The following is a 17,245-nucleotide window of genomic DNA, read 5'->3' on the forward strand; positions in this document are numbered from 1 at the left end:
AAAAAAAGAAAGTGGAAAGATTGTGTACTAAGGGGATAGTTAAGGGGGAATGGCAGCGGAAATTCCGTGGAAGGATGAGGAATGCTGTGGATCTTCGTGGAGAGTGTGGATATGGAATACGAGCATGGCCATGATGCAGGACCTCAGCAGCTGAGAGCCTGAGAGAGTACCAGCTTTGGGGAGTGAGGTGAGATCAGACTGCAGCAGCTGGGGTCACTGGTGATAGGGACAGAGGAGAGCCTGCCATGAGTCTGGTCTGGAGCCCTGTGGGAGACAATACCTGCTACCCTAGTAAAGGGGGCATGTTTTCTCTTTCCATCCCCCCCAAAAACAGGGCCCAGCAACCAGTTGAGAGAGGGAAGGTGCCATTTTTGACATACACTACAGCTTTTTCCAGCTCTTGTACACATACCCAGCAACTGGCAAAGACGAGACACTATCCTGTCAGCAGCTGTGGCAGCAGCTCAGGTGTGTGCACCCAGAAACCAGTGGAGAGAACCACCATTGTGAAATGAGATGGGGCTGCAACCCTACATATCCTTTGCATGCATGCAATCCAGGGATTTTCCCAAAGGAGAAAATACGCATTCCCCATTGACTTTGAGTCTGGCTGGAAGAATTGTCAGGAGAAACAAAGGAACAGGGAAATTATTCAGAATAAGGATGACTATGAGGTACCCCCAGCACCTAAATGTATTATGTGCCCCAGGGCTCAAACAGCTTATTTGGAGCCCCAACAGGCAGAAGGATCTGGGAACTTCTCTGCCTCTCTGTGGATGAGACAGTCCCTCTGTGGATGGGACAGTCTACTGGGGTGAAATGGATCCTAAGAACCCCATAGTGTGGGAGCCTTGTGTGCTGAGACTGAGAATCTGTGACTGCACGAGACGGTGAGGGTGGAGCCTTGTCTCTGGACAATCATTGTAAGTGGTTCCACACACGCTCAGAACCCCCTGAATGCCTGAGTGGGTCACTAAGAGGCAGTCCATGATCACACAGAGGACTGCGCAGATCCTTTGTGTGGTTCTTCTGGCAGCAGGGATGAGCATTACACCCACTGCCGGCTAACACCTGGGCCTTGATCACCTTGGAAGAGATGAGGGGAGGGTGTAGCCATGCAACAGAGTGGATCAACCCCTCTTTGCTGATAAAAAAAAGAGGAGACATGGCACAACCAACTTTGGTGTTATCACCCTGTGTCCCCCACTCTGGAGCACGAATCAGAGTTCCCTGGCCACACATAGTACATGCCTCTGGGTATTCACTGAAATACTACACACTCCACTAAACCACAGAGGCATAGTCCAGACATAAAAGCCATTAGAGGAAAAAAAAAAGAAATATTTCTAAAATTGTCTAAAAATAAATGCAGGATTAAAGAAAAAAGAATAAGCACAGGGCAATCAATGCCAAAATTGACAAATGGGATTACTTCAAGCTGAGAAACTTCTGCATAGCAAAATAACACTCAGCAAAGTGAAGACACAACCCATGGAATAGGAGGAAATATTTGCAAACTACGCAACTGATAAAGGTTAATATCCAGACTGTAAAAGAACTAAGAAAAGACCTTTCATAGCAAACAGAAATTGAAAGACTTTGCCGCCACTCGTCCGGCCCTGCAAAAGATACTTAAAGATGTGCTACACTCAGAAACACAGAAACACGGCCATCAATATGAAAGAAGGTAAAGGAAGAACACCTACCAGTAAAAGAGCATGGGAAGCTCAAAGCATATACTAGAAAATATCTCCGGGAAAATGGCAGGGCAAAGTCACTATGTATCAATAGTCACATTAAACGTTAATGAACTTAACTCTTCAGTTAAAAGATACCGATTGGCTGATTGGCTTAAGGAACAAAGCCCAACTATTTCTTGCCTACAAGAAACACATCTCTCATACAAAGATGCATGCAGACTGAAAGTGAAAGGTTGGAATAAGATATTCCATGCCAACAGAAACCAAAAAAAAAGCAGGTGTAGCCATATTAATATCAGACAAAATAAACTTTAACACAAAAACTGTTGAGAGACAAAGAGGGGCACTATATAATGATTAATGATTCCTGTTCAATTCAACAGGAAGACGTTAACTATTATAAATGTATATGCACCTAATTACAGGGCACAGGTCTATTTAAAAGATATGTTAAGGGACTTAAAGGGATACTTAGATTCCAATACAATAGTACTGGGGGACTTCAATACTCCACTCTCAGAAATAGACAGATCATCCGGACAGAAGATCAACAAGGAAACAGCATATCTCATCGACACTATTGCCCAAATGGATCTAACAGATATCTACAGAACTTTCAATCCTACATCTAAAGACTTTACATTCTTCTCAGTAGTGCATGGAACCTTCTCCAGGATTGACCTCACAATAGGCCATAAAGCAAGTCTCAGCAAATTTAAAAGAATTAGAATCATACCATGCAGCTTCTCAGACCACGGCAGAATGAAGCTGGAAATTAGCAACTCAGGAAAACCTAGAAAGTGTGCAAACACATGGAGACTGAACAACATGCTCCTGAATGAACACTGGGTCATTCAAGAAATCAAAAGAGAAATCAAAAACTTTCTGAAGTAAATGAGGATAACAGCACAACATATCAAAACTTATGGGATACAGCAAAAGCAGTATTGAGAGGCAAGTTTATAGCAATAGGTGCCTATATCAAGAAATTGGAAAGGTACCAAATAAATGAGCTTTCAGTGCATGTCAAGCACCTAGAAAAACTGCAGCAAACCAGACCCAAATCTAATAGGAGAAGAGAAATAATTAAAATCAGAGAAGAAATTAACAGGATTGAATAAAAAAAAATTACAAAAAATCAGCCAAGCGAGGAGCTGGTTTTTTGAAAAAATAAACAAAATTAACACCCCATTGGCCCAACTAACTAAAAAAAGAAAAGACCCAAATCAATAAAATCAGAGATGAAAAAGGAAATGTAACAACAGACACCACAGAAATAAAAAGAATCATCAGAAATTACTACAAGGACTTGTATGCCAGCAAACAGGAAAATCTATCAGAAATGGATAGATTCCTGGACACATGCAATCTACCAAAATTGAACCATGAAGACATAGAAAACCTAAATAGACCCATAACTGAAACAGAAATTGAAACAGTAATAAAGGCCCTCCTAACAAAGAAAAGCCCAGGACCAGATTGATTCACAGCTGAATTCTACCCTGAATTCTACCCTGAATTCTACCAGACATTTAAAGAAGAACTAATCCCATTTCTTCTCAAACTATTCAGAACAATCGAAAAAGAGGGAATGCTCCCAAATTCTTTCTATGAAGCCAGCATCACCTTAATCCCTAAGCCAGAGAAAGATGCAGCACTGAAAGAAAATTATAGACCAATATCCCTGATGAACATAGACGCAAAAATCCTCAATAAAATTCCCGCCCAGAGAATACAACAACACATCAGAAAAATCATCCACCCAGACCAAGTGGGATTTATCCCTGGTATGCAGGGATGGTTCAACATTCGCAAATCAATCAATGTGATACACTACATTAACAGACTGCAGAAGAAAAACCATATGATTATCTCAATAGATGCAGAGGAAGCATTTGATAAAATTCAACACCCTTTCATGATGAAAACTCTAAGCAAACTGGGTATAGAAGGAACATTCCTCAATATAATCAAAGCAATTTATGGAAAACCCACGGCCAGCATCCTATTGAATGGGGAAAAGTTGGAAGCATTTCCACTGAGATCTGGCACCAGACAGGGATGCCCACTCTCACCACTGCTATTTAACAAAGTTCTGGAAGTTTTAGCCAGAGCCATCAGATAAGAAAAAGAAATTAAAGGAATACAAATCAAGAAGGAAGAAGTCAAACTATCCCTCTTTGCAGATGATATGATTCTTTACTTAGAGGATCCAAAGAACTCCACTAAGAGACTACTGGAACTCATAGAGGAGTTTGGCAAAGTGGCAGGATATAAAATCAATGCACAAAAATCAACAGCCTTTGTATACACAGACAATGCCACAGCTGAGAAAGAACTGCTAAGATCAATCCCATTCACAATAGTTACAAAAACAATCAAATACCTTGGAATAAACTCAACCAAGGACGTTAAAGATCTCTACGATGAGAATTACAAAATCTTAAAGAAATAAATAGAAGAGGATACAAAAAAATGGAAAAATCTTCCATGTTCATGGATTGTAAGAATCAACATCATCAAAATGTTGATTCTCCCATAAGCAATTTATAGATTCAATGCAATTCCAATCAAGATACCAAAGACATTCTTCTCTGATCTAGAAAAAATGATGCTGAAATTCATATGGAGGCACAAGAGACCTCGAATAGCTAAAGCAATCTTGTACAACAAAAACAAAGCCGGAGGCATCACAATACCAGATTTCAGGACATACAACAGGGCAGTTGTAATCAAAACAGCATGGTACTGGTACAGAAACAGATGGATAGACCAATGGAACAGAATAGAAACACCAGAAATCAACCCAAACATCTACAGCCAACTTATATGTGACCAAGGATCCAAAACCAATTCCTGGAGCAAGGACAGTCTATTCAATAAATGGTGCTGGGAAAACTGGATTTCCATGTACAGAAGCATGAAGCAAGAACCCTACCTTACACCTTACACAAAAATCCACTCAACATGGATTAAAGACCTAAATCTACGACCTGACTCCGACAAGTTATTAGAGAACATTGGAGAAACCCTTCAAGATATTGGCACAGGCAAAGAGTTTCTGGAAAAGACACAGGAGGCACAGGCAGTCAAAGCCAAAATCAACTATTGGGATTGCATCAAATTGAGAAGTTTCTGTACTGCAAAAGAAACAGTCAGGAGAGTGAAGAGACAACAGACAGAATGGGAAAAAATATTTGCAAACTATGCAACAGATAAAGGGTTAATAACCAGAATCTACAAAGAGATCAAGAAACTCCACAAAAACAAAACCAACAACCCACTTAAGAGATGGGCCAAGGACCTCAAGAGACATTTTTCAAAAGAGGAAATCCAAATGGCCAACAGGCACATGAAAAAATGTTCAAGGTCACTAGCAATCAGGGAAATGCAAATCAAAACCACAATGAGGTTTCACCTCACCCCGGTTAGAATGGCTCACATACAGAAATCTACCAACAACAGATGCTGGCGAGGATGTGGGGAAAAAGGGATACTAACCCACTGTTGGTGGGAATGCAAACTGGTCAAGCCACTATGGAAATCAGTCTGGAGATTCCTCAGAAACCTGAAGATAACCCTACCGTTCGACCCAGCCATCCCACTCCTTGGAATTTACCCAAAGGAATTTAAATTGGCAAACAAAAAAGCGGTCTGCACCCTAATGTTTATTGCAGCTCTATTCACAATAGCCAAGACCTGGAACCAACCTAAATGCCCATCAATGGTAGACTTGATAAAGAAATTATTAGATATGTACTCTTTAGAATACTATACTGCAGTAAAAAACAATGAAATCCAGTCATTTGCAACAAAATGGAGGAATCTGGAACACATCATGCTGAGTGAAATAAGCCAGTCCCAAAGGGACAAATATCATATGTTCTCCCTGATTGGTGACAACTGACTGAACACCAAAAAGGAAACCTGTTGAAGTGAAATGGACACTATGAGAAACGGTGACTTGATCAGCATAGCCCTGACTGTTAATGAACAACTTAATACATTATCCCTCTTAGTATTTTTTTGTCTGTTCTACTTAATACTACTGGTTTAATTCTGTAATTAATACACAGTTATTCTTAAGTGTTGAAATTTAACTGAAATGTGATCCCTGATAAACATAAGAGTGGGAATAAGAGAGGGAAGAGATGTACAATTTGGGACATGCTCAAGCTGACTTGCCCCAAATGGTAGAGTTAGAAACATACCAGGGGATTCCAATTCAATCCCATCAAGGTGGCATGTACCAATGCCATCTCACTATTCCAAGTGATCAGTTTCAGTTCACAATTGATCATAATGAAAGGACTAAGAGTCAAAGGGATCACATAAACAAGTCTAGTACCTGCTAATACTAACTGATAGAATAAATAAAAGGGAGAGTGATCCAACATGGGAAGCAAGATACACAGCAGACTCATAGAATGGTGGATGTCCAAACAGCACTCTGGCCTCAGAATCAGCCCTAAAGGCACTCGGATCTGGCTGAAAAGCCCATGAGAGTATTTCAGGCATGGAAAGCCAAGACACTCTGGCAAAACAAAAAGACCTAAATGAGAGATCTCTGTGAGTGAGATCCCAGTGGAAAGAATAGGTCATCAAAGAAGGAGAGAACCTCCACTTTGACTATGACCTTGTCTAAACAAGATAAGAGTCAGAGAACTCAAAAGGCTTCCATAGCCTTGGAAACTCATGACTGGAGCATAGGGAGATTACTGATGCCATAAACAGGAGTGTCAATTTGTAAAGTCAACAACAGGAGTCACTGTGCACTTACTCCTCATGTAGGATCTCTGTCCTTAATGTGCTGTACACTGAGATTTAATGCTATAACGAGTACTCAAACAGTATATTTCACTTTGTGTTTCTATGTGGGTGCAAACTGTTGAAATCTTTACTTAATGTATACTAAACTGATCTTCTGTATATATAGAAAATTGAAAATGAATTGTGATATGAATGGAAGGGGAGAGAGAGCGGGAAATGTGAGGGTTGCAGGTGGGAGGGAAGTCATCGGGGGGTGGGGACAAGCCAATGTAGTCCATAAGCTGTACTTTGGAAAACTATATTCATTAAATAAAAGTTTAAAAAAAAAGAACTAAGAAAATTCAACAACAACAAAATAAATAATCCAGTTAAGAAGTGGTAAAAAGAATGAACAGTAATTTTTCAAAGAGGAAATTCAAATGGCCAACAGACATGTGAAAAAAGTTCAGGATCAGTAGCCATTAGCAAAATTAAATCCAAATCACAATAGTTTCACCTCATCACAGTTAGAATGGTTCTCATACAGAAATCAACAAACAACAAATGCTGATGAGGATGTAGGGAAAAAGGTACTCTAATCCACTGTTAGTGGATATATATTATATTATATAATATATTATATCATATATATTATATTATTTATATTATATTATATATTATATATTCATATAATATTATATTATTTATTATAATTTATAGTATAAATAATATACAATAAAATATATACTTCATAATACATACTACCATATATTATATAATTTATTATATAAAATATCATTAAATATTATTAATATTACATTAATATTATTATTAAAATATTAAATATATATGCTATATTGTATATAACATACAATGCATTCTATATTATATAATATATATTATATATTATACATTATGCTATATATTATGTTATATATTCTATATTATATAATATACTATATCATATATAGTATATATTATATGCTATATAATATATACATATCTATATTATATAACATATAAAATACTATATGATATACAATATATTATATATTATGTATTATATACACTATGTATTATAGATTATATATGTGTTATGTATATATAATATTTATAATATATAATATATATTTATACATTATAAAATATTGTATATGATATTTGTATATTATATACATTAATATATTGTATTGTATATCATATATTATGCATTATGATATACACGTGTATATATATTATATATTATAATATTTATTATGTATTATATTATTCTATTATGTTATATAATTTTATATATTATACTACAATATATAATATACACATATATGCAATATATTATATATACAATATATTATATATAAAATAATATATATAATAATGTGTATTATATATTATTCATTATATAATTTATTTTATGGTTCATATTATACATTATTATGTGTCATATGTTATATAATATATATAACATTATATAATACATAGCATTATATATAATGTAATGATATATATAAATAACTATAATTATACAATAAATAATATATATTATGTATAGTATATATATATCTACTACATATAGTATAAAATACTACACAGTGGTTTAAAAAAATGATACCCTGTCATTTGAAAGAAACTGGATGCAACTGGAAACCATTATACATAGCAATGTAAGCCAGTCTCAAAAAGACAACAACCGGCCTGCGCCACGGCTCACTTGGCTAATCCCCCGCGTGCAGCGCCGACACCCCAGGTTCTAGTCCTGGTTGGGGTGCCGGATTCTGTCCCCATTGCTCCTCTTCCACGCCAGCTCTCTGCTGTGGCCCGGGAGTGCAGTGGAGGGTGGCCCAGGTGCTTGGGCCCTGCACAAGCATGGGAGACCAGGAGAAGCACCTGGCTCCTGGCTTCAGATAGGTGCAGTGCACCGGCTGTAGCGGCCATTTGGGGGCTGAACCAACGGAAGGAAGACCTTTCTCTCTCTCTCTCTCTGTCTCTCTCTCTGTCTAACTCTGCCTGTCAAAAAAAAAAAAAAAAAAGACAACAATCGTAGGTTTTCCCTGAACTGTGGTAACTAGTAGAGTACCTAAAAGGTAATCTATGGAGGTGAAATTAACACTTTGAGACGCTATCAATTTTAGCAACTCTTCTTTCAACTGTGAGGAACATGGTTTTTTTATTCCTTCAAACTATATTGAACTCTTTACTTAGTGTAAGAATAAACTTATGAGTAAAAAGTTAACTGAAAATAGATCTTTGCAAAACACAATTGGAACAGGAAAATGAGGAAGAAGAGAGGGAGCATGGGTAGGAAGAAAGGTAGAGTGGCAGGTAATACTATGTAACTGAATACATACTTTCTGAAGCACATGAATTTGTATACATCAAATAAAATTTTTAAAATTTTAAAAATAAAAAGGGGGATGACAGAAAGAAGAAATCAGAGATTGCCAGCAAATCATGAAGTGAAGCCTGGGAGAATGAGAAAACAGGGCAATGTTGACAGATGTGCTCATGGAAGATTTAAGACTTGTGATTCTTGGTGATAGGTCAGTCTCTGACACGGGTGCCCTCTTCCAGTCACTTGCGGTGGGGAGAGTTAGAGTTGCATTTCTGTCCTCCCAAGACAGGGTTGTGTGAGATTCCTCAGGATCAGGCCTTTGGGAAAGCAAAGAGGGGCTGGCAGGATGTGTTCTGTGTTCCAAATCTAGGCCATTGTGCTTGTCTCTGGGCTTGGTCTGGGAATAGGCACCCTTTTCACACTTCTGCACCAGTCCCTATAGGTGTTCTTCTGAGAGAACGACTTGTGTCTAGGGGTTTGCAACGCAGAATGGCACTCTGAAATGCCCAGAAAATCCCTGAGAAGAGGAGTCTGCAGACAGGGGCAAGGCAGAAGAAGAGAACCCCGAGCCTTTTCAGCAGAGTGCCCTCCTGGGATCTCTGCAGTCCTCTTATGTGTCTCTGGCTTTCAGGTATTCTGGGCTGCACAGGCCCAGCTCTTACCCTATCTCAGTGAACCATAGTTGAACTGCTTGCCTGTCCAAGAGAACCCAGTCTGTTCTGCATCAGAGCTCCTGACTTCAAAGGCCATCTGGAAGGAGCTGTTCTTGGTCTCCTGCCCACTCCAACACACAACTCCAATCAAAGCCTTGGTGGTGGTGGACTTCTCAGGCCATGCCTGCAGATGCACCCACTGCCAGATTCTTTCTCTTCCTATGGCACAGCACTACCTGTAGGCCCTGGCCACTGCCCTACCAGGACACCTCTATGAGTGGCCTGAGTTGCTTGACACATCTAAGAATTACTCTGGCTGCAGGGTCTGTATGGCTCCCAAGAATTTCAAATACCAAGCCTTCTATTATCTTATTCTGTATTTTAGGTCTTGGCACAGGGAGTACAAGTGAAGGAACCCTCAGTTTATTTTTGCTGGAGGAAACAAAAAATGATTCCCATGCAATTTTTATTGCATGCAATGGGTCTTCCTTTCCCAATATAGCACTGCAAAGAACGGATGGTCAATATGACCAGTTTCACAGTAAGTAGCACAGAGATTTTCTCAGGGAAGAAGAACACCTAAGACGATGTGATCCCCAGTCTCTCTTCTCCAGTCTGACTTAACATCCCAGCAGCCTGCAGTTGTAAGGGTGTAGGAGGTACATCTGTCCCAGCAGTCATGGCAAATAGCTTGAGAACAGCAGAGGGGGCAGCTTGTAGGACTCTCTCGTTCCAGTTCTCGTCATCCCAGGTGTGGAGCTTGTGCTGTACTGAGGGCCTGGAGGTCGAGGGGGCCTTCTAGAGCTTCTCAAGGGTTAAAGGACTCAGGGAGAGGCCCCCTCAGAGGCTGAGGTCCTGGTGACTCACTTGCGGCAGAGCCACGGGAGAAGGGGCCGTGGAGGGGCTTTCAGAGGAGTTCTGGCAAACATAGTTGCTCTGGTATTTGGGCCTTGCCACAGTTATTTTCACCAAATTCACTAAGTTAAGCTCTTGTACTGGGCCTGGCAGGAGCTGAACTGTGCAAGTGGTGGGGGAAGACTTATAATCCATCTCTGGCCCTATTTCATATTCCAAGCCCCCGACTTGGTCAACATACCCCCTCAACATTTACATTGTGGAGGCATTTTAACTTGAGTCCTGCTTCTGATGTGAAACTGGACCTTAGACTCTATGGTTCCTCTGCTCTCACATCTGAGTCTAGAGAGCTTGGAGGGCTGTGAAGAGAATGGAAAATGGGGCTTGGACTCAAAGTGCCTTGAGTTGACCTTGCAGGAGGAGATGGAGAGCCAAGATTTCAGGGGTGGGATCCAGGCAGGTAGGGCAACTGGACCTCAGTTAGACCTGAGCAAGTCCTTGTCTTCACCTGTTTGGTCACAGAGGCTCAGCAAGGGTCAATAACCAGTTTCAAGTCACACAGCAGGTGGGAGCATCATTACTTCCATCCCAGGGCACAGGAGACTTTCCATAGAGTCGGGATTATATGAGGGATTATACTGAGATATCCTATGGTGAAGCACTCCGTGAGGAATACATTTGGATACACGATTCCCTCGCTCCCCACTACAGGGCAATCTACCTCTCTCATGGACTGATGCAAAGTTAAGGCCAGCGAGTTCATCCTTTGTAGTTGGACCAGGGACTGTCAGGATAAAGGTTTTACACAATTCCCCTGCCCTCATACCTTCCCAGTGTTTATTCATGCTGTACATTTGCCCATCAGATATTCTGAGGATCTGCTACAAGCAGGAGTGACTGCAGATACCAAAGAGAAAACAATGAGTGGAATTTCAGAGTGAGAGCAGTCATAAGGTTTTCTGCTCATGAGGGGAGAGAAACAAAATGCACAAAACCAAGGAAATTGCAGAATGACAAATTGTGTTAAGTGCCCTGATCAGGGTACTTTGTTCTTGTATTGAGATGGAGACCAGGAGATTCATCATGGAGCCAGTGGATACTGATAGGAGAAAGGGGAGGGAATCTTCAGGAGGAAGTAAGGGAAAAGCATACAACCATTGGAAAACTCATTTCTTGTACTCCCTAACTACCGTGCCCATACAATTTCTAGGGATCTTTGTAAATATATCTACTCTAATCTCTCCACAATACCAATGTAAGTCTCTCCAACTGAAATCATTCATGGTCTATGTTTCTAGTGAAAAAAAAAATCATTGGGACAGTGCTGTGCACAGCAGGTTAAAGCCCTGGTCTGAAGCACCAGTTTTCCATAGGGGTGCCAGTTCTAGTCTCGGCTGCTCCTTTTCTGATCCAGGTCACTGCTGTGGCCTGGGAAATCAGTAGAAGATGGCCCAAGTCCTTGGGCACCTGCACCCATGTGGGAGACCTGGAAGAAGCTCCTGGCTCCTGGCTTCAGATTGGCACAGCTCCAGCCATTGTGGCCATCTGGGGAGTTAACCAGCGGATGGAAGACCTCTCTGTCTCTACATCTATCTGTAACTCCATATTTCAGATAAATAAAATAAATCGTTAAAAAAAAGAAAAGAAAACATCATTAATGTGGGCCAGCATACTTGTGCACTGAATTATGCAGCTGCTTGCAATACCAGGCATCCCATGTTGGAAAGCTGCATAGAGTCCCAGCCCCTCTGCTTCTGTTCCAGCTATCTGCTAATGTGCATGGGAAGACAGAAAAGATATTCCCAATACTTGGGCCCTTTCCACACACATGGAGATCCAGGTGGAATTCCAGGATCCTAGCTGCTTGCATGACATTTTGAGTGAACCAGCAGATGGAAAATCTCTGTCTCCCTCTTTCTATCACTCTGCCTTTCAAATAAATAAGTACATCTTTTCCAAAAAATCAATGAGTAAAGCACAGGAGAAACCAAGGTGATGTCCACCCTCCTCTCTTCTCCCTCTGCTGCCCTAACCGCCCCTCAGAGAGGGACTGAGCAGTCAGACGTAGCTGGACTGCTGTGCTTTGGCCCGAGGCCACACGCAGTGTGAGGCATGTTGTCCTGATGGAGGGCACACCAAGCTGAGCATCCAGGGTGCTGTTGTGTGCTGAATGGGACTAAGTCGCTCACTTGCAGGTGCTCGGTGACTCTGGATCTGTTATACTTGAAAGGATGTCATGTGCATGTAGAATTAGACCCATTTGTGAAGACTATCAAATGGAGAAATGACCCCTAAAGCAGAACAGAAAGACTGTAGAAAGGAAAAAGATTATAGAAAAGAAAGTTAATCTCTTGGGATAGATTAATAAATTGACATGTGGTGTCTCAGTGGGCTGAGTGCCAAATAGCTGGAGGAATTCAGCTATTCAGACAGGAGGAATTCAGACAGGATGTACCCTCTTCTGAGAACGTCGTAGAGAGGATTAGGTGGTTTGATCTGAAATTTATGACTGTCTGACTCTATGGGGATGCCTCAGGGCAGGTGATGGGAATAAATACAGCTGGAATCTACCGCTAGGACCTTCTCAAAAATGGGCTCCAACATGTTCCGGTTGTTTCTTCTGGGCATATTCATAGTTCTCTTCATTGGTGAGAAAAAGGGATGCAGGGATGGGTGACAAGAGAATGTATGGGGAGGAAGAAAGTGGATTCTACATAAGGCTTTTATGTTTGTGTAAAATTATTGATGGAGAACTTTTCTTCTTCTCTTCACAGGAGACAGAGTCCTGACAAGCAAATGTATGGTGTAGCAGACCTGCAATTCTTAGATAAATAACGCCACAGCGAGAGGGATCAACCCTTAGTTTTTGCACACACTCTCTCTCACTCTCTCCCTCTCTCCCTCTCTCTTACTGGTTACCATCTGCTCTCCTCCCTCATTACTCTAGTATGTTCATTCTGTCCCATACTAGGAATGGATGGTCCTTGATTCCTTTGGGGGAGTATTGGTCATAGCTGTCACCAGTCAAGGGACAATATAACACAAGTTCAGAGGCATGCCCACTTCCTTTTTGGCATGTCTGTGCCACCCTAGTATAAATGTTTACAGGTGGGGATAGGCTTGTACAGCATGATTACTTTGCTGAAGCCTTCTGTAAAGCTTCCTTATTTTTTCAGTGATTCGGTTTTGCAATCGATGTGATCACTTTGATGGAGCCATATGCCATGGTGGCATGAAAAGTTGCTGGAAGTTTAATGTGTACTCGGAAAACAAGAGTTGTGCCACAAATCACTATTACTATAGTGATCGCTTTTCAGGTAAGCAGGGTTACACACATATCATCAGCGGTGCCCACAGTACTGACAATCAAGGTGTAGCGGGAACCTGGGTTTATGAGACTAGCTGAGGATATCGGATTCTCCATACACCAACCTGGTCATAGGGGCTACACGGGAGGCAGATGTCTTGTCTGGTTACATCTAGGGAGACATAAATGAGATTTAGACACAGCCTTGAGGTCCATTCTTGTCTATAGAAACCTGAAGAGATTCTGGATAGAAGCCATTCCTAGGAAAATTATGAGATTAAGCAATGTGGTCACATTTGCTTTTCTTCTCTTTAGGTACATACCTATTTCGTTATACCACACTGAATTGTAAGGTTTGTGAAGAAGGAATGCTACAACTATTCCATGACCTCTTGAGAGAAACCCATTGCTGCACTGATAGAGACAGGTGTAATGATGGCAGAAATAATGAAGAGATTTCAAAAATAATCAGAGAAGATACAGATACATCTGCATAATAATAGTTATATATAAGTATATAAATGACAATTATGATTTTTAGACTGTATCTCCCTGAAGTCTGAGCCTTTCCTTACCCAAAAGCAACATTATCACCTTGTATTTTTTCAAAGCCTAGACTCTACTTTCTTTTCTACTCCAGTAGTTCTACCTACAGACGCTCTATCTTTCCAGTGTGCATGATCCAATAGGAAAAGGTAAAGTCATAAGTCAAAAAACAAATTTTTATTCTCGGCTAGATTCTCCAGTCTTTCCTATCTGATGCCTCTGGCAATCTTTACTTACCTGAGCTAAATCCAATGCTAAACCTCGGCTAAAATGCTAAACCTGGGCTAAAATCAAAATTTTAACATATGTTACAAATGGGAATAAAGTATTTTCCTTGTAGATCTTCTGGAAGAATATGAGAGGAAAGCAGTCTGGATAGAAATGTAGGGTAAAGAAATCACAGGAAATGTGAGGAGAAATATTTGGGAGGAGAGTAGAAGAGGTATCTGGCAGGGGCTATAGAAGGGGCTTGTATATTGCAAGAGTTTGGGAAAGTCAAGGTGAAATTAGGTGGTGTTCTCTAATTTAAGTGACAGGAAGAGTCAATGCACTTGTGCAAGTAATAGAGCCTGTCAGCATTTTTGGGGAAGTGTGCTGACCACAGCTATTCCTGTCTTCACTGCTCTAGGCCACTGTGTTTCTAATCATCCTTCCTTGCTGTCATGCCCAACATTAAATATAACAGGAGAGCTCTTGGCACTTGGCTGAACATCAGCTCATTACTCTGTGTTTTGATGTGAAAGCTACTTATCCTCAAAATATTCCAATACTACCTTGCATTCGGTGTGCCCATTGATAAAAGCTGAGTTTTTTCATCTATTGACACACTTTTGCAACAGAAAATATCGAGTGAGATTATCAGATATTCATCAGTTATTTTCTTAACAAACATACCAAGACATGAAGTGAAAAAGTTAATCTATTCACTCACTTTGGATTTACAGTTTTGTCAAGGTAAACTTCATATTTGTTAGAATCTACAGACACTAATATATCTATTTGTAGCCACATAACTATACACTCAAAAATAATATTACCTCAGATTTCATTGGATATCTCTTGAAATACAGGATTGTGAGTTGATATTTATAATGCTATTTTTACATAGATAGAATATTTAAATCTACAAATTAATCTTAAAAGGTTTGCTATATATGCCTGATTGAATTTTCTCCAAAGAATACAGTGTTAGACTGACTACTATGCTTAACATCATGAGAAGCAGAAAATATGGTAGATGCTTCAATTTTGGGCTAGTTAATTATTTTATTTTAAAATGGAGACACTGGCTATAGGTTCTGAAGCAGAAATGATTCATGAAGAGTTACTGTGATGTGTAGCTAGTTCCTAGAATTGTCACAGGCAGTAAATTATGTTGACACAAAAACTATGTTTAGAGAAGAGATACAGCATACTGATGAACAAAGGAACTGGTAGCAGGAAGAGTCATAGTTAGATACTGAGTGACTGACACCTACCAATCACTACGCATGAAGTGAAGATTGATAAACCACTGGGGCAAAGCCTCCAGTGTTAACCAATCAGGTCCAGTGTTCCTGAACCTGGCCTTGGTATGTTTCTTGTCTTGCATCTCCATGAGATTTTGGCTATATTGTCTCATGTTACAATTATCCCTGCACCCTTTCCCTCCTTTTAATTTTCTCGGTTCAGTTGGAGTCAATGTCCCTTATTAACAAAAAAAAATGGGGGGAAAGGTTGGTGGTATAGCAACAGGATGTTCTGAGTCACCCAGTGCAAAATAGATAGTTAATAAGGGGAGGGGATACAAGCCAGCGACAGAGCCATGAGAATTTCCCGCAGAGAAGATCAAGAGTCCAACAGAGACTGGGCACACTGTCCACCCTAAGGGAGTAAAAAACAAAGGGAAGTGGTGGAGGCGCAGCAGAGGTGTGGCTGAGAAGCCAAACGGGGAGACTGTCACCTCCCCTGCAGCAGACCGGGTGAGATGCGAAGTCACCAGACAAAGGAGCTGCGGATAGCAGCAGGCTGTGGAGCCTGGTAAACTGCATTTGAAGTTCCAAGTGGGAAGAGAGAGAGGGTATAGGGGAACAAACAGAGTTTGGGCATGCCCCTGTCCATCTATGCCTCCCTCCTACACCAACCGGATCTGCAGCTGACTGGGAGAAGCTACATTGTTCGTTTACATCTTCCAATGTAAGCAGGGGGCTACAGCATTTGCCTCCTGTGCACACGACCATCAGTTGTGGGGGCCACTTCACTACACCCCCCACCCAGAAATGAAGATCATAACATTTCAGAGTAATCTCCCCCAACCAAGCAAGTTGCACGACAAGAAGTCCTAAATATCAAAATCTCGACCTTGTTTCATGCACCAGTGAGAAACAAGCCCAGCCGCAGTAGGTGGGGATTAGTGCACCAGAGCACTGGTACCCGCCCCATCATGATCAAGACGTGAGCAGGAATGTGGAGGCAGAGCTGCGTGCTTCCAGCTACAACACACAGACACTTAGCAGCTCATAGCAGAGGGAAATTCTCATCGCAAGCACAAAGACACATATTAAAGAGAAAAGCATGACAAGTGCCAAAAAACAAAGGAAAACACTTAAATAAGAATAAGGAAAACACCATGAGCCCCCAAAGGAACACCATAACTCTCCAATAATAGAAACTGAAGAAGAGATTGAGGATATGTTAAAAACGTAATTCAGAAAATTGTCGTATTAGTTAGAAGCAATCAGAAACAAATTTATGATCTAAATGAAAAGAGCTCAAGAAACTCAACAACCAAACAAATAATTCAGTTAAGAAATGGGCAAAGGACTTTAACTCGCAATTTTCAAAAGAGGAAATCTAAATGGCCAAAAGATACATGAAAAATGCTCAGGATCACTAGCCATAAGGGAATTGTGATTCAAAACCACAACTGAGATTTCACCCCACTGCTCTTAGGAAGGGTTTCATACAGAAATCAACAAACTGCAAATGCTGGTGAGGATGTAGGGGAAAAGGTACCCTAATCAACTATTTGTGGGAATGTAAAGTTTTCCAGGTACTGTGGAAGACAATATGGAGATACCTCAGAAATCTCAATATAGACCTACTATATTACCCAGCATTCTCA

At 40.5% G+C, this 17,245-nt stretch overlaps 1 protein-coding gene across 1 annotated transcript; it reads left to right on the forward strand.

Annotated features, from left to right (window-relative positions):
* The first annotated feature begins 8,018 nt into the window (after positions 1-8,018).
* Positions 8,019-14,093, forward strand: LOC127482938 (prostate and testis expressed protein 13-like). The gene is made up of 4 exons (XM_051819029.2): positions 8,019-12,937; positions 13,064-13,087; positions 13,466-13,606; positions 13,912-14,093. The coding sequence occupies exons 1-4, from the start codon at positions 12,880-12,882 to the stop codon at positions 14,091-14,093; spliced, it is 405 nt and encodes a 134-aa protein (XP_051674989.1). The 5' UTR covers positions 8,019-12,879.
* The last annotated feature ends 3,152 nt before the right edge of the window (positions 14,094-17,245 follow it).

The sequence above is a fragment of the Oryctolagus cuniculus genome, chromosome 1 (assembly GCF_964237555.1).
Source record: "Oryctolagus cuniculus chromosome 1, mOryCun1.1, whole genome shotgun sequence".
Lineage (NCBI taxonomy): Eukaryota > Metazoa > Chordata > Mammalia > Lagomorpha > Leporidae > Oryctolagus > Oryctolagus cuniculus.

What these genes read in the sequence shown, in the direction of transcription:
- LOC127482938 (XM_051819029.2), top strand. Translation starts at nt 12,880, where the DNA reads ATGGGCTCCAACATGTTCCGGTTGTTTCTTCTGGGCATATTCATAGTT. An exon ending in ATTCATAGTTCTCTTCATTG is followed by an intron (nt 12,938 to 13,063) that starts GTGAGAAAAAGG and finishes TTCTCTTCACAG; the next exon opens with GAGACAGAGTCCTGACAAGC. An exon ending in CAGAGTCCTGACAAGCAAAT is followed by an intron (nt 13,088 to 13,465) that starts GTATGGTGTAGC and finishes TTATTTTTTCAG; the next exon opens with TGATTCGGTTTTGCAATCGA.